This window comes from Cavenderia fasciculata (assembly GCF_000203815.1).
Source record: "Cavenderia fasciculata unplaced genomic scaffold Scf_Dfasci-G-p-12c09.r1-3, whole genome shotgun sequence".
NCBI classification, from domain to species: Eukaryota; Evosea; class Eumycetozoa; order Acytosteliales; family Cavenderiaceae; genus Cavenderia; species Cavenderia fasciculata.
Window position 1 is genome coordinate 1,281,769 of NW_004457736.1, and position 26,072 is coordinate 1,307,840.

General features: G+C 35.1%; 8 protein-coding genes across 8 annotated transcripts; 4 read left to right on the forward strand and 4 right to left on the reverse strand.

Annotated features, from left to right (window-relative positions):
• Positions 1-263: 263 nt before the first annotated feature.
• Positions 264-3,762, forward strand: DFA_06420 (uncharacterized protein; the record flags this gene model as incomplete). Its single annotated transcript, XM_004362064.1, has 3 exons — positions 264-2,424; positions 2,616-3,055; positions 3,091-3,762. 3 exons carry the CDS (start codon positions 264-266, stop codon positions 3,760-3,762), a joined length of 3,273 nt encoding a protein of 1,090 aa, XP_004362121.1.
• A 205-nt stretch (positions 3,763-3,967) lies between these two features.
• Positions 3,968-5,025, reverse strand: DFA_06421 (uncharacterized protein; the record flags this gene model as incomplete). The annotated part of the gene is made up of 4 exons (XM_004362065.1): positions 3,968-4,388; positions 4,482-4,594; positions 4,701-4,834; positions 4,962-5,025. 4 exons carry the CDS (start codon positions 5,023-5,025, stop codon positions 3,968-3,970), a joined length of 732 nt encoding a protein of 243 aa, XP_004362122.1.
• Positions 5,026-5,139: 114 nt separating this feature from the next.
• On the reverse strand, positions 5,140-5,664 carry DFA_06422 (uncharacterized protein; the record flags this gene model as incomplete). Its single annotated transcript, XM_004362066.1, has 1 exon — positions 5,140-5,664. One exon carries the CDS (start codon positions 5,662-5,664, stop codon positions 5,140-5,142), a length of 525 nt encoding a protein of 174 aa, XP_004362123.1.
• Positions 5,665-7,304: 1,640 nt separating this feature from the next.
• Positions 7,305-14,397, forward strand: DFA_06423 (P-type ATPase; the record flags this gene model as incomplete). Its single annotated transcript, XM_004362067.1, has 9 exons — positions 7,305-7,672; positions 7,755-7,863; positions 7,938-8,377; positions 9,129-9,179; positions 9,254-9,299; positions 9,712-9,825; positions 11,008-11,292; positions 12,328-14,041; positions 14,105-14,397. The coding sequence occupies 9 exons, from the start codon at positions 7,305-7,307 to the stop codon at positions 14,395-14,397; spliced, it is 3,420 nt and encodes a 1,139-aa protein (XP_004362124.1).
• Positions 14,398-14,543: 146 nt separating this feature from the next.
• On the forward strand, positions 14,544-18,372 carry DFA_06424 (uncharacterized protein; the record flags this gene model as incomplete). The annotated part of the gene is made up of 10 exons (XM_004362068.1): positions 14,544-14,649; positions 14,825-14,904; positions 14,969-15,017; positions 15,254-15,326; positions 15,391-15,607; positions 16,313-16,489; positions 16,575-16,744; positions 16,836-17,077; positions 17,165-17,307; positions 17,389-18,372. The coding sequence occupies 10 exons, from the start codon at positions 14,544-14,546 to the stop codon at positions 18,370-18,372; spliced, it is 2,241 nt and encodes a 746-aa protein (XP_004362125.1).
• Positions 18,373-18,611: 239 nt separating this feature from the next.
• Positions 18,612-20,677, reverse strand: DFA_06425 (ras interacting protein; the record flags this gene model as incomplete). Its single annotated transcript, XM_004362069.1, has 3 exons — positions 18,612-18,833; positions 18,914-19,822; positions 19,916-20,677. 3 exons carry the CDS (start codon positions 20,675-20,677, stop codon positions 18,612-18,614), a joined length of 1,893 nt encoding a protein of 630 aa, XP_004362126.1.
• Positions 20,678-21,639: 962 nt separating this feature from the next.
• DFA_06426 (mandelate racemase/muconate lactonizing enzyme domain-containing protein) lies at positions 21,640-23,122 on the forward strand (the record flags this gene model as incomplete). The annotated part of the gene is made up of 3 exons (XM_004362070.1): positions 21,640-21,707; positions 21,826-22,276; positions 22,346-23,122. 3 exons carry the CDS (start codon positions 21,640-21,642, stop codon positions 23,120-23,122), a joined length of 1,296 nt encoding a protein of 431 aa, XP_004362127.1.
• A 75-nt stretch (positions 23,123-23,197) lies between these two features.
• DFA_06427 (phospholipase D) lies at positions 23,198-25,285 on the reverse strand (the record flags this gene model as incomplete). The annotated part of the gene is made up of 4 exons (XM_004362071.1): positions 23,198-23,504; positions 23,580-24,751; positions 24,822-24,918; positions 24,999-25,285. The coding sequence occupies 4 exons, from the start codon at positions 25,283-25,285 to the stop codon at positions 23,198-23,200; spliced, it is 1,863 nt and encodes a 620-aa protein (XP_004362128.1).
• Positions 25,286-26,072: the final 787 nt, after the last annotated feature.

Genomic DNA, 26,072 nt, shown 5'->3' on the forward strand with positions numbered 1-26,072 from the left:
GTCTTTTTGGCCTGGGAGGTTTGAACTTTGAACATCAAGACAATTTTTATAAAAAGAATAAAGATCATGATTTGACCACTTGTGATCTTTACAAACAAAGACACTCTCGTCAACATATAAATCAAAGATGTGTCAAATACGATAACAGATGATAAGAATCATCTTCAACTTGAACTTTTATACAAACAGATAAAGAATAAGTAAGTGATAGACAGAAAGATAGATAGAATTAATTTATATTAATATATGTATTTATTTTAGTCATGTCAGATAATAATACTAGTAGTACGATTACAAGTATTGGTAATACAAAGAGTTATTTAAATTCATTACCAAATATAATACTATTGATTATAATCGATCATTTGGATGATGATTTGGATTTCATTTGTTTGATGTTGACATCAAAGAGAATGCACGATGACGTGTTGAAAAAGAGAGAGTTGGTGCATCGATTCAAGAATACTCAATATATGATGAGAGGAGGTGGTGCATCGGTATATTATCATCCTACAACTCATCTATTAGCGTCTAGTGATGGAGACATTGCATTCAAACTAGAGAGGTCTTTTAAATCAATCTATCTCAACTCGACTGTTCAAGATCAACTCGTATTGGATAGTGGTACAGAAACAGTAGATGAAATTACAAAGAGAATAGAATTGTATAAAAATATCAACAACATCAACAATAACAAGAGAAATGTAGATGTAGATAGAGATGAACAACAACAACATGCAATGTCTCTAACATCGGTACTCATTAAAACGGGTATACCAGTCCCGAGATACAACGACTTGGCATTAAAGAATGTTGTAGAGTTATCAATCCATCTTTCAATGCCACCGGTTGATTGGTTTAGTAGTAGTAGTAGTAGTGATGGTACACCATCAAATGTATTTGAACAGTTACAAACGTTGCATTTACAATACCAAGGTAGAAAGATTGAAAAGTTGCCAGATACACTTACCAACCTCACTTTGAAACATGCCAAGTGTTTGGGTGAAGGTGTGCTGTTACCTCGGTCACTAAAGTCACTCAATATATCAAACGACCCATTCGATGGAGATAAACATGGGTTGGGAGAATGCGTAGAGTTGACTAGGTTGACTTTACCATCGGGTCTGGTGAAACCGCTGGACAACCAGTCACTCCCACCCAACCTCACTTATCTCTACATTGAATTGGAGCATGTCCCACACGTTCATTTCGCGCTCCCTGCAAGTTTGAAAGAGTTGACAGTGTCTGTTACATTTACCAACAACTATTTGTTGCCGATTGCCAGTCTGCCGAGTTTGGAGACACTCATGATAGACTGTGACTTTCCAACAACCGATTTATTCGGACGTGCAGATCACAAGACTGAAACAACTAAAGCTTTGGCTATTGGATTACCTCTGCCTGACGCACTGCCAGTATCGCCATTCCCAGCGTCGCTCAAGTCACTGCGTTTGATGCGGGATATCCACTCGCCGCCAACCGACCCATTATTCTATCCAGCCGGCCTGCTTAAACTCGACACTAACCAAGCCAACGTGCGTGCTCTGTCACGTCTGCCACCAACTCTGCAAGAAGCTGTGATCAACATATGTGACGGTCCATTCCCAATTGGATTCCTCCCCTCTTCTTCCTCTCGGTCACTCACCAAACTCGAATTATCCTACGAACTACGGTCTACAAATGCCGTCATCACACCTGGATCCATTCCCAACACCGTCCAAGACATCTCATTACACCAGTACACCGGTCCACTCACACCCGAGTATCTGCCATCCCAACTCGTTCATCTCGACTTGAACCACTATCCACATGCATTTGGTACATCTTTAGCTGACTTCAAACACCTCGAATCATTGACAGTATACTCTATCAAGTCATCGGACCATCTACCAACTGCATTCCCAGCGTCCATTAAATCCATCACCTATAATGTATTTTTCCCATTAGTCAATCTTTTACTACCAGTGTCACTCGAGTATCTATGGATACGAATCTATCCAGTTCACTCTGAGTATCATGTATACTCTCCATTTGAACAAATCAATATTATCCATCACGGCGACGACCCCAACCCCAACATGATGGTACCAAGTAATCTACGAGTATTGGAATGTGACCTAACATCACCAACCAAACCTCTATATATACTAAGAATCGATCAAGTTATCAATCATAGTTGTATCGAACAACTCGTCATACCAACCATCATCACAGCCCGTCGATTCACCTTTATGATTCGTCGTCTTGAAAATGGTGCCTTTTTCCTCTTGGAAAAACATACCCTATTTGGTGGTATCATTCAACAACAACAACAAATTGATCATAATCATGATGATGGAACAGTTAAATACAAACCATTATATCTTCACTTTAGTAATCATAAAGGTGTATTAATTCCATCTCTATCCAATTCACTCATCCCAAGTATCAATCCTGAAAAATACCAATTAAAAAAGATTATCTAACCATATAATAACAACCAACAACCAACAACCCTAATACCAACAAAATAATAAGAAATAAATAATATATTATAATATAATATAAATCAAATCATGATATCATTCAAAGTTCAAACCATGGGTCATCATTACCTCATCATCTTTTTTTTTTAGTGTGTCATATACTCCTATTTTCAAACTATTTTAGTTCATTCTTTAAAGTTCAGCTTGTATTTCAATTAATTATTTCAATAATGGATAGTGATAGTGATACTAATAGTAGTAGTAATAACAGTATAGACACATTCTCAATGACATCTGTTGATACTACTTCTTCCTCAAACTCTGATACATCATCTTCACCAGTATCTTCATCCTCTTCTACCACATCGTCGACTAAACAACAAGATATTGAAGAGTCGTCGTATATTGAAAGAGGAGGTGTCTATCAATGTTCAAGATGTCACTTTCAACTCTTTCGTAGTGATGCTAGAACAGAACCACCAATCAAAGGTACTACAAACCTCTACTTTATGCGATACATCAAAGAATCTTGTAAATTTGAATCAGAATATGCATTTGGTACAATGAGTGTTATCATTACTTGTTCTGGTGTATGTATATATTAAATATATTAAATATATTAGAGTATGGTGTATTAACTCTTTTGTTTACACAGTGTATGAATAAAATTGGTGAAGTGTGTACACGTAATGGTGATACGATAGTATTCCAAGCAAAGAATGAATTGATTGTAAAGAGAACATCGTTGGATGAAACAGACTATCAAGATACCAAAGTATACACATTGAGTGAAAAGATTGAAGAGGAGACAAAGAATCGATTTGACCTATTCTTTGATAAACTTGGAGAGTTGGCTGAAAAGGATAAACAATCACGTCAAAATCAACAACAACAACAATTAGAGGACGAGGATGATCGATTCATTTCTACATCTACTACCTCTACTACTAGTACAACTAGTACGACGAGTACTACCTCAACAACAACAACCAAACCAAGTAATTTTAGTCATATGTCAAGTAGTGGAGGTGTTAAATCAAAATCATCTTCATCTTCATCATCATCATCTCAACAAACTCAGAAAAAGAGATTATCTACACAATCAGCAAACAAAGAGAGACAACAAAAATACAAAGAATTGGAACAAGAAAGACAAAAACAAATGCAACCAGTTTCACAATTCTCATCGATTATAAATAATGTACATAATGGAATGCAAAATGAAACAACTCATAAATTTATAATGGTATCTGCACTCGCTATTGGTTATATCACTTCATTATTGGTTTCAAAATAATCAAAATAATAAGAACCAAACAAACAAATCATCATCACTTCACACCTTTCACAATAGCATTTGCTTTTGTTCTCCTCTCCCCTCCCTCCTCTTCTCTCCTTCTTGTACACATATCAATCAATCAAACCAACAAAATTATATATATATAAATCCACAAATAATAATAATTTATTTATTATTTATTAATTTATTCCAAATCCTTTTTTTAAATCAAAATGATAAAGACCATAAAGAATGTAATACTAAAAGTACAAACAATGTGGTTATGGTTACCATGGTTTGATGGAGTTATATCTCTAGATCCTATTTCTATTTCTGCTTCAGATGATGAATAGGAAGAGGAGGAGGAAGAGGAAGAAGAAGAGGAAGAAGCAGAAGATGGTGAAGATGGGGATGGACCAGATGAACCTGATGATGATGAACCTGACGATGATGAACCTGGTGAACCTGGATATGAACCTAGCGATGAAGCTGATGATGAAATAGAAGATGAAGATGAAGAACTTGCATCAACTGGAATACGATCGTTGTGGTATACCCCATTTGATTGAACTATTTCGTCGTTGACCCAGATTGTAAGTGATTGATAGTATTTAGTTCTATTAAAATCACCATCATTTAAATTACTAATTAATAATTTAAAATAAAAGAATTGTAAGTTTTGAGAGATCCAGGATAAATGCATACTAAAATACTAGAACCAACAAACAACAACTTACTAATTTCTTATTCTATTAATAAATTCTTTTAGGCCACTATAGACATTTTGCTTTTGGAAAGTTTGATAAACTTTAATTGTATAATCGATTGCATTAGAAACATTGTCATAGTACTATTATATAAAAAAAAGAATAGAATAGTAATAGAAATAGAATTGGTTAGATCAAATCAATCAATCAATCAATCACACCTCTCTTCCATTTATATATTTTAAATACCTTTTCTAATGAACCTGGTAAAACTGGAAGTTCATTCAGATCGTCAGCAAATTTTTCGTAAGATTGAAAGAGACATTTATCACAAGTTGCAACAGTTCTAACTTTTAATCCTTTTGATGGTTTCAATGATTGACCTATTAAAAGAAAGAAAGTATAAATAATTAAAATTATAAGGATTATTAATATTAATAATTTAATTTGAGTAGTTTGAATAGAATATATCTATGCTCTAATATTTAATTATTTAAATGTCAAACATACTACAACTAATAATTAAATCAAATTCTCTTTTCCCTTTATAATCGACACAAATATACTTTGACATTTTACTTGAAACTGTACATATATATAATTAAAAGGAAAAGATAAAAGGATGGAAATTAAACAATTAATAATTAATAATTAATAATTATGAAATACACCAAATTATTAAATTAATTTAATATTTACCAATAATATTAGTATTGATGAATGGATAACCATAGGGGCCATTTGAAGGTTTAAATACACCAAATATCAAGTAATCCAAATGAATGTTAAAGTTGGTGGCAGTGTAAACTGTTTCGGTCATATTGAAATTAAAGGTCATTTCCCTGAATGAAATCGACAATTCACCGCCATTGAACAATTCAATTTGTTTACAATCCTCTATCAAAGGAGTCTGTCCCCTTATTGTTAACCTGTTCTTGCAATTGAATGTTACATTGACAGTATCGTCAATTGTCACTTTGCCCATAAAGGTTAGTTTCCAGCCTTGTGGAATATTGAGTTCAGTGTTGTTGAAAGATATGGTATAATCCTCATTACCAAAATAGTATTGATTTTCTACACAAGAATCTGCTGTCCATCCTCCAATCATACAATTATCCCCTGTAGCCATAACAACGACAATCGATTCTCGTTGATGTAAAGAAATGGTACAAACCAAAAGTAAAATTATAATTATTTTTAATTGTATTAACATGTTTAATATTAATATACAGATATATATAGAGATAGAGATATATAGATATACAGATATAAATATGGTATGGATGATGGATTTTTATATATTTATAGTCAACGTTTTGAGGTGAGGGAATCAATATTAATATTAATAATATCTCTTACCATACCGACCGACCGGAACCAACCCAACCAAACCATCAAGTTATTAATATCACAGCCAGCCACTTTTTGCTTTGAAAATTATAAATATATATATATAAATATAAATATCAATCAACATATATATATATGTCAATGGTGATTGGTTCACAGTTGATTTAAAACTCGAGTGACACCCATCCCCTAACCATCATCATTACCATCATCATCGTTATCATCATCCTGCTACCGACCAGACCATCACACACAAAGTTTATTAAATGTGTGAGTGGTTAATGTTAATGCGAATGTTGTTTGGTTTGGTTGATGATACGATGAATAAATAAAGTATTTGTGTGTATATATATATATTTGTGTATTCGTATTGACTTTAACATATATGTCAGTCTTTATACTAAATACTTTCATTGCCTGATATAGATAATATATTTATATAATATATTGTGAAGTATGTGAATACAAGTCCGATTGGGACTTGATCATCGAGAGATGCGCGCTAAATTCGTTTCGAGTTGGTCTTGGTTTTTTTTTTTTTTTTGTTTTAATTTTTTTTTGGTTGAGTTCGTCTTACCCCCTAAAATACTCCTCTTCACATTCTCTCACTTCACCTATTTGTTCTATTATTAATAATAATTGTAATTATTCAAATCAATCAATTAATACATCACATCGACAACAACAACAAACAACAGCAGCAGTAGGAATCTCACTTAACAAAAAAAGTAGACATCATTGAACGACAATTGATAGATTGGTGATGATCATCATCGCGATTACTTGTAGTTGTTGATTATAATTATAAATTTGACTTATCGAGAAGAATTGAAAGATAGTAGTAGGTTTAACAGTACAGTAGTAGTGTAGTAGTCGACTCTAGAAATATAAAAGATATTGCATTTGTGTCATGACAACAACAAAAAGAAAAGAGAAAAGAGAAGTTCACAACAACTACAACTACTAAAAAGAAAGAAAGAAAGAATGAATGATCATTTGGTGATAATGAAAAATGCATGTGATATATTGGAGTTATATTATTATTATTATTAGTTTCGCGAAATATATATATTGGAGTAAAGAGAGAATATTATCTTTTCATTTAAAAACAACTTGGATAAACAGGATAGATAGATAGATAGTTTGTTTGAATGAATGACTCGAGAAAATTCTTAAATACCTATATTATAATATTTCCCTCCTACTCAGATGACACATATGTTTAATGGAGTATTATTTATTTAAATATATTCCCCTATTTATAGATCATCAGAATTTAAATTCATTTTCACAACAACAATTGTAAAACAGAGAGAGATAGAGAAAGAGATACAAAACAAAACAAAACACAACCACCACAATCACAATCGTTCACTTTTTTAAAACAATATTTATTTAAACAAAAGAATTATATTTAATTATATATATTAATTCAATCTTATTTATATCTACACCCATTACATTATTATTATTCTATTTTCTTTTTTTATTTCTATAGAAATCATGGGTGAATTCCAAGATGTTGATAGATATATATCTATCCTCAAAGAGTGCAAACCTTTGAACGAAGCAGAAGTTAAACACTTGTGTGAAAAGGCACGCGATGTTTTATTGGAAGAGTCCAATGTGCAGCCAGTCAAGTGTCCAGTCACCGTCTGTGGTGATATTCACGGCCAGTTCCACGACTTGATGGAACTCTTTAAGATCGGAGGTAATTGCCCCGACACCAATTACCTGTTTATGGGTGACTATGTAGATAGAGGTTTCTACTCGGTTGAAACCGTTACCCTTTTGGTTGCCCTAAAGGTTCGTTATAAAGATCGTGTCACCATTCTCAGAGGTAACCATGAATCAAGACAAATTACTCAAGTGTATGTAGAAACATAGAGAGAGTTATAGTATTAAAAGTAAGCATCTTGATTAATCCTATTTTATTTATTTCTTTTTAAATAGATATGGTTTCTATGATGAATGTCTAAGAAAATATGGTAATCCAAATGTTTGGAGATACTTTACAGATTTATTTGATTATTTACCTCTAACAGCTTTGATTGAAAAACAAGTAAGTTGAATCAAAAATTAATAATACTTGTGTGTATTTGTAACTAATTGATTGTTTGATTTTACTTTTTTTAGGTATTTTGTCTACATGGAGGTTTATCACCATCAATTGACACTTTGGATCATATTAGAAACTTGGATAGATTGCAAGAAGTACCACACGAAGGTGCCATGTGCGATTTGTTGTGGTCAGACCCCGATGACAGAAGTGGATTTGGGTATTCGCCACGTGGAGCAGGTTATACATTTGGCAAGGACATTTCCGAGCAGTTCAACCACAACAATGGTTTGACGCTCGTTGCTCGTGCCCATCAGCTCGTCATGGAAGGATACAACTGGTGTCACGACCAAAACGTCGTCACTATCTTCTCGGCCCCCAACTATTGCTACCGTTGCGGTAACCAAGCTGCCATCATGGAGATTGACGAAAAGATGAAACACACCTTCCTCCAATTCGATCCTGCCCCTCGTCGTGGTGAACCACATGTCACTCGTAGAACTCCAGATTATTTCTTGTAGAAAAATTTATATACATACTTATTCCATCCGCCCTCCCCCCTCCTCACATCCATCCATCCATCCTTTCTTTTTTTTTTTTATTTAATTTCAAACAACAACCAACACATACAAACAAACAAATAATAATAATTAATAATTAATAATAATAATAATAACAATAATAATAATAATTTATAACTTTTAAGATCAAGTTATAATGTATTTCAAAATCCAAGATACCCCTTTATTTTTTTAAAACAAAAACAAATAAATTCGATCCCAACCTAAATCAAATCAATCAATCAACAATAATCAATAATCAATAATAATAATAATAATAATAATAATAAACTGTATTATTTAACAACAATTTGGGGATATCCAATTTTCCATCATTTACACCAATTTGGCAATCACTGAGAACTTTTGGTTGGGAATTGAATCCCAAGGTTGGTAACCAAGAGCTATAGGGGCTTAATTGCAAGGCTAGTAATAAGTATTGATATTTTAGATTCAACAAAAGATCCTCCTGCCTACGTCACCGCCCATTAACTCCGAATTGTGTGTGACAGAGGAGATTCTTCTAACGAGTCTTCAGATGACGACAAATATCGGCAGTTGGGGGAGACAGGATATATCAGAAAAACTGACATCCTCAAAAATGAGGCTACGGCCTGGGGCAACTGCCCCTCAAATTTCCAAAAAAAAAACAATTTTTGAAAAAGAAACTGAACATTGATGGAAGGCGCCTCCTTTTTTTTTAGATAGATTCGCTGCTGAGAGTCGGTTGGCTAATCACTCAAAGTTTTTGTTTCTACTGTTTGTTTGTGTACACACTTTGTTTATTCCAATATATCGAAAGTCCTACCTACAGTATTTATATATTTATATAGAGATAGGAAAGAGAAAGAGAAAGAGACAAGTTGGTCAAGTTTTATTGTAGGTATTATTGAAAAAAAAAAACGAACGAACATTCTTCGTTCTCTCTCAAGTCTTCCGATCGATCTATATCACACCTCTTTTAAAATTGGCCCCAAAAACGAAAGATACATATACATACATACATACATACATACATCCTACACACTACAACATATTCATCCCTGGGAGGTTAATACCATTGTGTAAAGTGAGAGGGGTTATGAAAATATCCTAGACTTTTGTAACAACCCACTCACTCACCCACCCATCCATGTGTGTGTTAATAGTAGTGATACAATACTACTGTATTACACTGCACTGCACGACAGTTCACTCCCTCTCAAAAAGTTCATATGATATGAGCTTGCTTGCTTGGAGAGATCATTCCATCTCTCTCTTTTCTTTCCTTCCTTATTTCTCTTTTATGCAGATTGATTCAAAACGACGACGACGACGAATCAATCAATTAAATATCGACTATCTTCTTTTATCATCAACATCATTCATCAATATCAATAGTCTGACAAGAACAAGAACAAGTATGGTATAGTTAAATCGATATATAGATAGATAGCTAGTAATAATAATAATAATAATCAACGACAATGAATGAATGAACGATGTGATATACAAAAGTGTTAGAGAGACAACCAACCAACCAAACCAACAACAGATAACCATTATAAAGCTTGGTGATACATTTTAAAAATGGATCTTTTAGATATCTATAAAAATTGTAATGAATAGAGGAGGAGAGGAGAGGAGAGGAGTAGGAGGAATTCTCATTGTTTTTTTTTTAAAGACAATGATGATGAGACAAGAGTGTCACTCTGACAGACTATCTCTCTCTCTGTAACAAGAGAGGAGAGGGTTGTTCATCTTGGACCATCTCCCCTTCGTTCTTATTCCTCCTCCTCTCCTCTTTCAATGCATATCATACAATACAATGATGTATTTTTAAAGATCAATGATAAACAAATATCATTCATTGTTGATAGGTTAGAGGATAGGATAGTTTGTTTAAATGGGTGGTTCAGCGCCTATTAAAGTAGTACTACTTTTCCAACAACACCCAGCAACCAACAACAATAACTTTCACTTTAGAACAACACTTGAAACAACAATACAATACAATACAATACAATACAATACAATACAATACAATACAATACAATACAATACAATACAATACAACAATCCATACATTATACACTATTATATAATAATAATAATTTATACACATTCACATATATAACATTCACATTTATTAATATATTTCTCTTAACCTTCATACTTTTAGGCAAATTGGGTAGTAGAGTAGAGTATAGAAGAAGAAGAAGTTTGTTGTTAATATTGATCGAAAACGACGACGACGACGACGAAAGATAACAACCTTTCTTTACTTTAAATACCATCCAACCAAACCATCTTTCTTCAAAAAGTAGCAACTGTAACAACAACAACAACAAAGTAACAAAGTAACATTGATTACTACTATTTCTCAAAGAGTTTGATTGATAGAAGCAATTTCAACGACTACAACGACGACAACAACGACAACAACAACTTACGACCACTTTTTAATTAATTCGTGATGGTGTCAAAGAATAAATACAATGTCAAGGTCCAAGATGAGGAATTGGTATGTAGTATATTTGGAAATCTAGAATATATTAATATATTTGGAAATATAGTTAACTAATATCTTTGTTTTTATTTTCTTTAGGAAATTGCATATATGAGAGGATACAAGAGATCAATAACAAGTACAATCATTTATTATGGATTGTTGGTGATGACATTGGGAACTATATTGGTAGTCTTTCATTGGATGCCAAGATGGTACTACAAGTTAAAGTTTAGAGACTCGCCACTCAAGGACGCAGCCTATGTCTACATCAAAGACAATGAAAAGAACAGCACATTGGTCAAGGTGGTACCGCTGTCGGTCGGCAAGACAGGGTTGGCCATGTCCGGCGACAAAGTGACCAAGATGATCATCCACAAGTTTGTACGTCTCTTTTACAACGACGAGACGGGTGTTTTTGAAAAAAACACCTTCCAAACCGACTATACCCGCACACAGATTGCAGAGAGTATGCGCAGAGGTCTCAACCTCGACAGTTACCTTAGACACAAGGATTTGTTTGGTCCAAATCTAATCGACGTTCCTTTAAAGTCTATACCACGACTATTGTTGGATGAAGTGTTGCATCCATTTTTCATCTTTCAAATCTACTCGATTGGTTTGTGGTGCTCGGAATCTTACTTTTACTATGCCGCTGCTATTCTTTTGATTGCGTCTGTCTCTGCCATGTTGACTCTGCGTGAGACACGTAACAACTTGATCCAGCTCAATACAATTGCTCGGTATTCGTGTCCCGTGACGGTACTCAGAAATGGGCAGTTTGAAAACACGTCGAGTGAGACGTTGGCGCCGGGCGATATTGTCGAGATACAGAACGGCCTCGTGTTGCCATGCGACTTTTCGCTGCTCTCTGGCATCGTAGTGCTGAACGAGTCCATGTTGACGGGTGAGTCGATCCCCGTCACCAAGTACCCGCTGACCGAGTGTTCGGGCGACGTGCTCTCGGTGCACCAAGACGTCAACAAGCGGTGCGCCATGTCGGGCGGTACCAAGGTCGTCAAGATCCAGGGCAAGCAAGGCGAACGTATTCTGGCAATGGTCACACGTACTGCGTGGGGCACGACCAAGGGTCAACTCGTCTTGTCCATGTTGTACCCCAAAGAAACGCCATTCAAGTTCTTCCAACAGTCGATCAAGTTCTTATTGGTGCTCTGCTCGATTGCGTTGGTTGGTTTTGGTGTGTCGGTGTGGCGTCTGCTCGCACTCGGTATTTCGGCCAGCGAGGTCGTCATCCGTGCACTCGATCTTGTCACGATTGTGGTCCCACCAGCACTGCCCATGGCGCAGTCGGTCGGCCAAGGTTTCTCGATCTTCCGTCTCAAGAAGCAGTCCATCTTTTGTATCTCGCCGCCACGTGTGTCGATGGCTGGCAAGGTCGAGGTGTTTTGCTTTGACAAGACCGGCACGCTCACCGAAGACGGTCTCGACCTTCTCGGCGTCGTCCCCTCGTACAACCGCTCGTTTGCACCGATGGTGCGTGACGTCGACCGTCTCACCGGCCCGCTCTTCCTCACCCTCGCCTCGTGCCACACGCTCGCACACATTGAGAACCAGGTGAGCGGCGACCCGCTGGAAGAGAAGATCTTCCAGGCCACCAAGGCCCACCTCGACGACAACCACCCCAACTTTTGCGCCGCCATCCGTCTCGAGCAAAAGCGCACCAACCTCCACGTGCAGGTCGCCGACCAAGTGTCATTCCCCGTCTCGACCGACGCGATCGAGGAGTGCCAAGAGATTGGCTTGGTCGAGCGTTTCGAGTTCCAGTCGGCCCTCCAACGTATGAGTGTCATCATCCGCGGTGTCGGGCTTGAAGGCAAGGACTTTGCGCTCGTCAAGGGGTCGCCCGAAAAAATCAAAGAGCTCTCGGTCGCCGACTCGGTGCCCGCCGACTTTGACGCCGTCCTCGACACCTACACCAAGAAGGGGTACCGTGTGTTGGCATGTGGGTACAAACCATACAACGCACCCGCCAACCGCACCAAAGATGAGATCCGTGACGAGGTAGAGTCAGGTCTCTACTTTTTGGGCTTCATCGTCATGGAGAACAAGATCAAACCCGAGACACCCCCCGCACTCAACGTGCTCAAGGGTGCCGGCATCCGTTTGATCATGGTCACCGGTGACAATGTTTTAACGGCCGTATCCGTGTCTCGCGAATGCGGTCTCGTCGCACAACACAAGATTGTGTTTGTGAGCGAGGTGACGCGTGAGAATGGCGTGCCAACGATCAGCTGGCGCGACGCTACCTGCGAACCCAACGCACTTACTCATCGTCTCGACCCCGTCTCATTGACCGTCGACGGCAAGTCCTACGACGAAGAAGAGTTTGTGTTGGCTGTCACTGGTGACGCATGGCGTATGCTCTACGAAGACATGCAAAAGAATGGTAAAGGTATCACCTTTACACGTCTCTTGCAAAAGGGAGCCATCTTTGCCCGTATGACACCCGACCAAAAACAAAACCTCGTCGAGCAACTCCAAGAATGCAAACTCTACGTAGGTATGTGTGGTGACGGTGCCAACGATTGCGGTGCCCTTAAAGCTGCCCATGTCGGTATCTCGCTGTCCATTGCCGAAGCATCCATCGCCGCTCCATTCACATCGACCATCACCAATGTCACTTGCACACACCAACTTATCCGTGAAGGTCGTGCATCGCTCGCCGTCTCATTCAAGCTCTTCCAGTTTATCGGTATGTACTCTCTTATCCAGTTCATTTCCGTCATCCTTCTCTACATGGAGGGTGGTGTACTCGGCAACTGGATGTATCTCTACCAGGATCTCTGGATGATCTTCCCACTCGTCATCTTTATGGGTCGTACAGAACCATGCTCCAAACTCGCCGTCAAGCGTCCCTCTTCGCGTCTCATCTCCGTTCCCATCCTCGGCTCGCTCTTTTCCCACGTCATTGTGTCTGCCGTCTTCCAAACACTCATTCTCATCTTTGTTCAACGTGAAAAGTGGTACACTACCCACCCAGTCACTGACAATATGGATGGTATCATCACCTACATTTGCACTAGTCTTTTCATCTATGGTAATTTCCAATACTTGATCATGTGCTTTATTTTCTCTTGGGGTAAACCTTTCTTGAGAGCTATCTATACAAATAGTAAGTAGAGAGAAAGAGTAATAATTATTAGTAGTATATATATTTATTTCTTTTTTCTTTTAGGATTATTATTTGGATGTTTTTCATTGACAGTTTCAACTTCATTTTTATTACTTTTGTTGCCAACTGCCAAGATGTGGACATTTTTACAATTGTTGGAGGTGCCAATCGAGTGGCGTGTCAAAATGTTGATTCTACTTGCCATCAACGCAGTCTTGTCGATTGGTATTGAATGGATCATCATCCTATTAAAGGAAAAGAAATCACAACTCAAACGTCGTGCCAAACAAGAGGCTAGCAAAGTCATCAATGTTATCCATCAACACAATCATATAAACTCTATCCAATATGCCTAAAAAATCAAACAATCAAATAACTAATATCAAATAATATAGTAGTAACAAATAATAATAAAATAATAAAATAATCATTCTATCAATTTTTATTTTCTAATAATACAATATACAATAATACCAATCTACAGAGTGGCTATAATAATCACATGATACGTATCATGTGCCCTCTAACAGATCTTCAACGACCTCTTTTGATATCTTTGGCTACCAAGAACAATGATCAACAACCTGGAGAAGCATATATGGTCCTCGGTCCGTTTTGATCAGGAAAGACGAGTCACTTGCATGCAATCGAACGAATTTTGAAAAAAAGGGATGACCAATATTATTTTAAGTATGTATTTAAAAAATATTAATACTATTACAATATTTATTTACATTTATGTATGTATCTATTATATACCAAAATTTAATTTAAGTATAATAGATCCCAATAGAGATATATTCGATCAATTGGCTTATCAAATCAACATGAAAAATGTTCAAAACTATGATGACTTTAAAAATGTAATTATTTATTCATTAATTTTCACAACAACAATAAAGATGAACTAACCAAACCTTATTTTAGATATTTTTAAATGAAAGGGTAACTGGTACTACTACTACTAGATTACCATGTATTTTATTAATTGATGAACTTCAATCCCTTACTTGACTCCTAATAAAAGACCAATTTCTTGATAGACTCAAAGATTTGCTTGAATCGAGATGTATCCATTCCATTTTGTCTTTGGAACATATAGAGCTAGACAAGCAATAGTTTGTGAACCCTTTAGAAGAAGTCCATTTATTGAAAAGAATACTATTAAAATTGGACAGTTTACAAATGACCAGGTCAAAAAATGTTTATTAGATTGGGCAAATGATAGAAATAATATTATAATGAAAGAATCAATGTTAGATACACATATTTTATCAGTTGGAGGGTAAGAAGAAGAAGAATGAATTCATAATATTTTTCCAAAAATATTATATTAACTAAATATTTAGGTTTCCTGGAATGCTTGCCATAATTGGAGGTGAACTTGATAATGAAAGAGAAATGATTGGAACAGAATTGGATAATCAGAAATGGATATCTATTAAAAATCGAGTATTTGGTTCAATGACCCATAAATCAATGTTTAATTTAATAGTCAATCGTATCAATCATGACAAAGAACTGTGTCACCATGCACTCAATATTCTCAATGAGCCACCTGATCATGTTTTTAATCCCAATTCTGGTAAGGTTAAAAAAAAACTATTTATGATAAATTATTGAAAAGACCAAGACTCTAACTTTTTTTCATTCAACCCGAATAGATTCCATTCAATACTTTTTTGAATTGGCAAACTTTGGTATTGCTATTTGGAATTGGGTCATTTCAAAATCAAGAATGTTGACCCAAATATCTTCTATTGTTTTCAGTGAATTTCTCAAACCATCAATATACAAATAAAGTATAAAAAATAAATCAAATAGAACTATTTTTTTGAAAGAAATAATAAATGAAACCACCCAACAAACTCATCAGATTGATGTATTGCCGGCAATGTCATTTTTCAACGGTTTTTTTAAGACGGAGGGGGTCCTGGAGAAAAAATTTAAAAAAAAGTTGTTGTTTACTCCAAGCAACACTCGAGGCATTAAACCATCAACCATTATATTTATATCTTTAAAATTTATCACTACAGCTCATAAAGAGAATTCATTCATTCATTCATCTATTTAATCAACACACGCACGCACGCACGCAGCATATATATATGTAAATTACAGTTGTTATCTTCAGATCGATCGAAACAAACACCCAACACCCATTGTAACACTTTATTATTGTAATATTACACCTTCTTCCTCTTTCAAACACCCAACAACAACAGCAACAACAATAGTTAGATAAGAAAATATATATAGATTTAAAATTAGAGATATAGAATGGAGTCATGGATTGTAGTACTCGGATGGATAGAGTTTATAGTTGCATTACTCGTTTTGATATTCATAGCATTTGTATCACACACTATATACAAAACAAGACACTTGGAGTTTAATAAATATTGGCGATCAAGATTACTCATATGTGGTAGTGCCTTTGTTTGGGTAGTATGTATCATCAATCAAATGAAACACATCAACCAATCATCTATTATTATAACTAAACAATTCTAATTTATTAATCTTTTTAAAGATTGCATTATTATTGGGTAATGATTTCTTGTGGAGACCAAATGAAGGTTTATTTGGATCAAACGAAGCATACTACAAATATATTTGCAATATACATGTATTTTTTACGGTTGGTTCGGCAGAACCTTTATTCTTTGTTGTATTTTTATTTATTATAAAGTCAAAGACTAGGTATGTAGACTGATCAATTAAATCACATATCATCAATGAGTGATTTATATGTATGTATATTAATAATATTGTTTTGAATTCTATTTTATAGTCAAAAGGGTAATTCATTGTATATGGAAGACCCAAATTATTATGTTTTCAAATGGTCGATATTATGTACAATCCCTATTGTAATCGTTCATATAATCATTCTTATTCTCGATTCTTCAAGTATATCCGAACCAAGACAATTGTTTTGGACAACATATGACTCTGAACGAGGCAAATGTGCTGTACCAATCATCTCTACCGCAGCCTTTGCTATTTTCTTTGTCATCTTTTTGTTGTTTTTCTGTAGGTGATTGAACAAAAATAGATAGGATTAATTATTTTCAATCATAACTTAACTAATTAATATTTTTTGTTTGTATAATATTATAGTTGTCATTACAAATAGATTCTCAAAGACTATTCTAAATAGAAATTTAATCAATAGAATTAGATTGTCACTTGGATCATTTGTTTTATTCTTGCCTTTGGAAGTTGCCATTCGTGTAGTTTTAATCTTTACATTAAAGTTTGGTGTATGTATAATAATTATATATATATAATTTATATATTATTTGTTTTATTAATTTTTTCTATATTCTTATTCTATTTTTTAGAATACAAGTTTAGGATTATTCCATGCATTCTTTTTTGTAGATGTAGCAGTTGCGTTGGTAGCGATTCTAGAGTTTGCATTGTTCCCAGTTCTCGACTCTATTGGATTTAGAATTTCATTTACCAATCTTAGATTGACCAAACAGTCGATCAACAAGTTGATGCGCAACGATTACGATGGTGCAGGTATCAGCCAATGCGATCACAAGGATGTTATCTCTGTACATACAAATCAACAAGACATGTCTAATAGTAACAACATAATGACTCCATTGTCTCAATCGACTACTGGCGCAGGCGGCGCCGAGCAACAGATGGACCAAAACCAAATCTTGAAACAAAAGTTCTTTGACAATTTGGCCAGCAATAAGAACGGCGGTGCTGGCGACACTGGCAATGGAGCAGGTGGCATCTTGACGATTGGCGACGACGATGACGACTTTATATTCAACGATAATCCAGGTAGCGGTGACGGACAACATGTCATTGAAATGGACAGACTTTCATCCAACAGCGGCAGTGGTAGTGGTGGTGGCACCACTCATCGCAGTCCAAAGAGTCCTGCATTTGATAGAGTGTTACATACCGATGACATTAATCGTCCAGTCTCCCCGCTATCCACTCCTCTTTCTAGTGCCTCCTCATCTAGTAAATCACCTCCATCTGTATTCTCTTTAAATAATAATAATAATAACAATAATAATAATAACCAACAACAAACAGGATATCAAGCACCATCATCGGGTGGCCATGAAAGAAAGAAATCAAGAAGATTCAGTTTATCTGCCAAGAAACATAAACAAATGAAAGAAAAAGAACAACAGTCACAATCACCATCCTCATCAAATCCATCATCACCAACTCTTGCTTCAGTCTCGACATCCCCTCCCAACAATCAATCAAACGTTCGATCAATGTTCCAACCAACCCCAGTAGATGATTTTAAAAATCAACTAATGAAGTATTCGAAAAATAATAGATTCTAAAAAAAAAGAAAGAAGAAATACATAATTTGTGAATAAAAAAAGAGAAAAGAGTTTTTTCTTTTTGAATCAAATCATGGAATCAGAAATTATCTAGTATTCGAGGTTGATCATTTCAACTAACCTATTTGATTTTCGTTCTGGCCTCTTGAATTGGTTATATTTATTATTATTATTGTTTATTATTATTATCATGGTTACATTATTTATGTTTTAACAAGTATTGAATTTTTCCAACAATTTCAACTAGAGAGAGAGATTAAATTAAAGAGAATCAGGTTAGAAAATGATAAAGAGAGATCATAATAATCATAATATATTTTAATTTCATTCTTGAACATACTAGCAAGTGGATGGGATTTACATTCATAAACATAACTTTTTCCATCAATATATTCAATTGTAAAATGTTTTTGTTTATCTGTTAATGAAACCTTTAATACATCTTTAATTAATCTAGCAGGCTAAATAAATAATAAATAGAAAAAATGGTAAATATAAAATACTCTTTTTCTTTTTCTTTTTCTTTTTTTTTCTTTTTTACTCTTTTAGTTTCTTGTTCTTTTTTTGGATTTGGAGACATATTGGTAATTCTTTCTTGATCGATACCAATGATTCTTTCTTGTTTGGAGCCATATTTTTTCAATTTGACCACTTCGTATTGTTTGTATTGACCGGCGAGTGCATCATGCCAGAAAATGTCTGCGGGGCCGTCATTGTCGTCACCAACACCGAGCACCGAGCCGTCGCCCGACATGGAACGACGCAGCACCGAAACGAGGACAATATCGAGCGTGCCGAGCTGCTCCATGGTGATCTGCATGTTGACGGGCTGACCATTCTCATACTGAAAGATGTGTTCTGAAAAGTTGAGCTTACGCTTCTTGCATGTGTTGATGAGTAGCTCTTTGAGCTTCATGTCGGGTTGATACGCCACCTTGGTGATGGACGAATCGGGTAGCGTGATCTTGATGGGTGGTGCAAGCAGCGATGCGTCGGTCGACCCTCCGCCGTAGCTCGTCTGGCGCCCATGCGACTTTTTGTGACCTTCGGTCGGTGGCGCCAAGCCATTGTTGGAGCTGCCGCCACTGCTGCCCGCCGACGTTGTCATGGACGACGACCGCTCGTACTTGCGATCGACACACAACACAAACGCCTCATCTTTGAATTTATATATCATCTGTGTTGGGTCGAGCGTAGGGTAATCTTCGTCTACGCGACCGTCATCGTCGGCAATCCGCAAAAAGTATGCTTTTGGGTCGGGAATCATTTGAGGTTGTCCGCTGCTACTGCTCACACTCGAGGTGGCAGAATGCAATTGGAAATAAGTCTTTAGTGTCGCCACAATCGTTTGTACAACCGTAGCCTTATCAATCACTCTAATCTTTAATAATCCAATACCTGCAATTCCAGTATGAATAGATAATAACATTCCCATTCCTGGTGGTGGTATCTAAAATCCAAATATATAACAATGATAATATAATGTTAATGCAATTGCTTATTATAATTACAATGAATATCGATTATTTCTCAATTTACTTACAATTTCACCATACTCTGAGAATAGATCCTTTTCAGAATCATTTGGTTTGACTATTTTTGTTAATAATGAATCATGTGCTACTGGTGGTGTCTTGAATGGTTGTTTTGTAAAGTTGAATACAGGTCCATTGTTGGCAGCAGCTGCAGCTGCAGCAGCAGCAGAAGTTGTCGAGTTTCCAGCAGCACCAGTACTCGAATTTGTATTGTTTCCAGTAGTAGCTGTTGGTGCAATCGTAGTTGTAGTTGTAGTAGGAGTTGGAGTTGGTTTGGTAGAGGAGTTTACATTATTTTTTAAGTTACTTGTTGGTTTGCTTGATTGTGAAGCAGAGAATGTTACTATTTTACATTTTTGTTGATCAACTGCTGCTGCATTATTGTTGTTATTATTATTATTATTATTATTACTATTACTGTTATTGTTGTTATTATTATTGATCGGTTGTGGTTTATTTATTACAGGTGGAGGTATAGCTGCCGCCGTAGTATTCCCATTGGCAGCAGCAGCAGCAGCAGAAGTAGTTGTTGTTATTGTTGGTACATTGACAGGTGAATTTGCCTGTTGTTGCTTGGCAATATAGATGAGTGACGAATAATCCCTCTCCAAGCTCTTGCTGTAAGGGATACTCTGATCATTCGAAGCATCGTCATTTGAAAAGTTGTACAACTGATCGGCAATACTATCTCTTTTCATCGCCTCGTAGAATATCTGTGTCTTGTATCTTATTTGTTCTACAACATCTTTGATTTCACAAAATACTGCCATTATGATGATCCTCCTCTTTTATATAAAGAAAGTAACGTATTCCTGAGAAGAAGAAGAAGAAGATGATGATGATGGAGAAGAAGAACAATAAAAGAAGAAGAGGATGATGATGGATGTCTTGATCAAAGTAAAAGCTGTTATACTCTCTCTAAATATGTATTTGTTATATGTGTGTGTTTGACTTAATGATTGATTGATTGATTGATTGATTTGATACCAATGTGTTGTGTTGTTGGTATATCTATCTCTCTCTTTCTCTCTTTGTATCAATCAAAGAAAGGAAAATAGTAGTAGTGTGGTTGGTCTGACACACCCCCCAACGAAAGTAAAGTAGTTTAGTTTAGTTTAGTTTAGCTTTTGCTATTATAATAAATAAAGATGATGGATGATCGTTTATAATTAAATAAATAATCCTATTGTACAAATAATAATAATATAATAAATAAATAAACTTGTTTGTTGTGAAGCTGAATGATGATGAGTGAAAATTTATAATGACAAAAAGATTAATCTAGGTGGGTCGGTCCGACCTTGCTTGATAAATTAAATATATGAGTATTTGGTGGTTTGATGATTATTATTATTATTATGTATCTATGTTATTTTGAGTGATAGTATATGGCTATATTAATAACAGATATTGTTTTTGTGTAAAAGAGAGTAGAGTAGTATGAAGTTATTACATGTGACAACAAACTTGCTTGCTTGGCTCTTTGTGAATTGACCCAAATTTTAATTGGTCGGGTCAGTTGATTGGCAAAGGCCACCTTTCTCATCCTTTTTCCGACATTCTCTTAATACATACGACGATATATAACATTTATCTATTAGCTAGCTACTTACCCTAACCCACCAACCCTCCTCTAGGTACTCACCTCACACAAGCAAGCAAGACGAAAGAGATAGATCAATTGAGATAATCAGACATCACACCCCACCACAACTTCTCTTTCAATCACAAAATGTCTGATCAAACATCATTTACTTTATCTTTTCAACCTTATAAATTAACATTACGTAGTGCTTTTGGGTAGGTATATGCATCATTCATCATACTCATGAGCACTTTATCTTCTCCATCATCAAGTTTTAAACTTCTCTTCTTCTGCAACTTTGATTTATTAACTTGCTTGCTTAAATTATTCTAGAACAGCTCATTCAGTTACAACGGTTAGAAACAATGCATTGATTAAATTAGATGTAACAACAACAACATCATCAGGTGATGTCATAACGATTCATGGATACGGTGAATGTGGTGTACCACCAAAGAAAGCATTATGTTACTTTGCTGATTTGAATGATATTGAAACTTATTTCAATGCATTTGTCGATACTGTTACACAACAACATGTATCACCATCATCATCGCCGTCACAGTCGTCAACTATTAGATATGACCCATTTTCACAATTGCCTGATCAATATTTCAGGGATTTAAGACCAACCTCTGCGAATAACACATCACCATCTATCTTTTACACTTTGCTGGAGTGTTTGGATAAATGTCCTTTAAATAATATGGATTATTCACATGCATCTCAATGTGCAATTGAAATGGCAATCTTTGATTGTTGGGGTAAATATTTAAATCTACCTGTATGTAATATAAATATAAATAATATATAATATATAATATACATTTATTAATATATAATGTGTTTCTAGATTTATAAATTAGCATCATTGGAATGTGGAGATGAATTGAAACCATTTTATTATACTGTATCATTGTGTCCTACGATGAAGGAGATATTGGATTGCAGTGATTTTGGTGCAAAGTATACATCGTTTATAAAGATTAAATTGGATGATGATGTTGAAAAGGGAATACATATTATAAAGTCGGTGCTTGAACATTTGGAGAAACAGTCAAAACCAGTCACCAAGATATCGGTCGACGCCAACTCGAGTTGGTCACCAGCCAGTGCCATCAAATATTTGGAGTACTTGAAAACAATCAAACATCTCATTTCAATGGTAGAACAACCATTCCCAGTAGAGACACTAAAGGTCAAGACAAAAGATACTCCACGTATCATTGGTGAATGGAAACAAATCAAGGAATTGTACTTTGAACAAGGACTCCCATTGTTTGCAGATGAATCGATATGCACGCACGAGGATGTTGCAGAGCTTGTTGAATTAGTTCATGGTGTCAATATCAAACTTGAAAAGACTGGTGGAATTAGAGGTGCTTTATTAGCAGTGACCGAAGCCAAAAAACACAATCTAGATATTTGGGTTGGTTCAATGGTTGGCAGTAGTCTCAATGCCAACGCAGCTGCACATATCCTCACATCAGTATCAAATTACGGCGGTGATTTGGATGGTGGATTATTAGTAGACGATCAATCACAATTATTCAAAGATGGTTTTGAATTTAAAGATTTGGGGTATATTCAAATTAGTTCAAATCCAGGTGTTGGTGTATTAAACAAATAAATATTTATTTGTTTTTTTATTTTATTGTGAAGAGTATAGTATTAATTAATAATTTAAATATTATTATTATTATTATTATTTGATTGCAGATGGTCTAACAATACGACTAAATTGATAGGCCAAGAAACTATAAATTTTTTCAAACCAACTTCTATTTGACAAATAGTCGATCGTGATTTCATGTGATTTTAAAATATCCTTTTTAAATTGTGCTTCCAACTGTCTGGCAATACGTTCATCTGGCATGGATATCATGACCTCTAGATTTCTCTGACTCATAAAATCCAAATTATATGATCCAATCGTACTAAATTTACCATCAAATACCATTGTCTTTGAATGTAAAGTAGTTCCATACATTTCAAATATTCTAACTCCCGATCTAAACAAAAAAATAAATAAATATTAATTATTATTTTTCTTTTTCTTTTTTTTTCTATTTCTATTATTTACATACTCTAATAAAGGTTTATAAAGATAATGAGAAGCCATTCTAATCCAAGGTACATCACTTTTACCAGATGTTAAGAGTCTAACTTCAACACCACGTGCTGCAATATCCATGATGGAACGTCTGAGGATTTTTGGTGGCAGGAAATAGGGTGTTGTGATATAACAATATTTTTTACAGTCTTTAAGCATGATACTTAGACTTCGCTGTAGGTTTCGTTTGCCTCGGAGTAAATTGGATTCCAATACTTGAACGGAAACTCCTTTTACTCGATGTGATTTTTTTACAATGACCCCAGCTCCATATTTGTTGTTGTTGACCATCATGTCGTCATGTGTCAAACCACCATACAGGTCGTCATCCTCTTCTTCAATACCGTCGTCTTCAATCTCGCTTTCATCGTCTTCAATTTCATCGACCTCTACATTTTCATTATCCTCTTCTTCGTCGTCATGTTCTTGTTCGTCAGCCTCGTTGGCAAAATCTGAAAAGTAGTCATAATAACGGTCGTATAAAAATCGATCAATCTCTATCTGTCTCTCTGTTGGTGTTAGATTTGTTAAATCTCCAAGTCTAATAGTTGATGATGAAGATGAAGAGGATGATGATGAAGTTGATCTCCAAGGATATGAATTATCATTATCATTTTGATTTTCAAAGTCATCCTTTTTTCTTTCAATGTGTTGTTGTTTGATGGTATTGTAGAGTTGAATATGTTGATCGTTTTGAGCAACTGATAGACTTGCTTTACTGTCACGTTTTTTAGAGTAGAATGCAGCGGCGAGGTCGAGGACGGCTGGACCGACAATCTTTACATGTGTGTCACGGAAATAGTTGGTGCCGAGCTGCTTGCCGGCATATTTCTGTGATATGTTCATACCACCGATATATCCGACGGCATTGTCAACCACAATCATCTTGCGATGGTTACGAAACATAATAGGAATATTCGAGTCAAACGATATCAAGTTCATCAATGGATTGAATTTAGTGATACTCGCTCCACTTTCCTTTAGGTCTTTGAGATGTGCATCGGATATCGACGAGCTGCCAATAGCATCATACACAAACTTTACCTTACATCCTCTTTGTTGTGCCTTTGTTAAAAGATCCAATGTTTTCAATCCAATACTATCAGGTTCAATTGTATATGTTTCAATATTAATTGTTTCTTTTGCCTAAATTCATAAATATCAAAATATTAATATTAATAATTAAATAAATTATAATTATTTGTTGATTACATACATTTTCAATACTTTGCCACATTGATTCAAATGTTTGATCACCATCAAAATAGATTGTAACATCATTACCATTACTCCAACTTTCAAGTAAATATAATCTAAATAATAAATGAACCTTGATTAGTTTCTCGATTTAAGATTGTCTATTCTTTTCTTTTCTTTTCTTGTTTTGATATACTTTTTCATTGTTCTTCTATCTATAATATCCTTCCACCATAATCTTGTCTTTTTCAAAGCATCGAATAACCTTGGTGTTTGTTTCAAGGTATGACTCATTTTCTTTGATAAAGAGTTTACCAATCTTGTATTTTCAACAAGATTTGATGATAGTTGTATTTGTCGATGTTTCTGATGATCTTTACTATTTCTATCTTTTTGTTGTTGTTGTTGATTATTATAAAAGTGGTTTTGAAAGTAATATTTGATGGTGTAATATTTAGTTGTTGGTGTTACTGTTGTTGTCATATATTCTATTCTGTTTGTTGTCTTCTTCTTGATGACCGTCGTACTTTAACCCATGCACCTGACTCTGACTCTACCACTCTACGACGACTACTACTTACTACTACTCTAACACTTTAACTAACTCTAACCGATTGCTGGTTTGCAGCGCTGCAAAAGTACGTAAACCAACTACTACTTTGGCAATGAATTTAAGGGTTAATGCATTCATCGTGATGACGATTGGCATGAAATAAATTTAATTAAAAAAAAAAAAATATGTATTGCTTTTTAAAAAATGATCATTGTAATACTATTTATACAAATAAAACCCATTATTCCTAATAAATCAATCAGTTAGCAACATACAACAACTATATTCTACGATTAAACAAATAATAATAAATTATTATCCCAACACTATCTAGAGTACTATTTGTTCTCTCTCTCTCTCTCTCTAGTTTTAAATTTTAGTATTGTCCTAAATTTAAACCAATTATTTGTGTTGTTTGTTGTTGATATTGGCATGGGGAACATGTGTTCTCACAATCCCCCTTTTTGAAGAATTAATTGATTATGATTGTTTTTCGCTCTCCTTCTATAATATATTATATAATATATAATCACAAATCAAACCAACAATGAATGCTTAATCTTTGAAAGGTTGACGTTTCCAAAATATCTATTTATGTCTTTTAGAGCTGTATTCTTTTCTATTGCTAATGGCTCTTCATCTTCATAAACTATAGATAATAGAAAAGAAAAAGATTTAAAAAATAAATGAAGGATATTATTTTTTATTTTTTTTTTT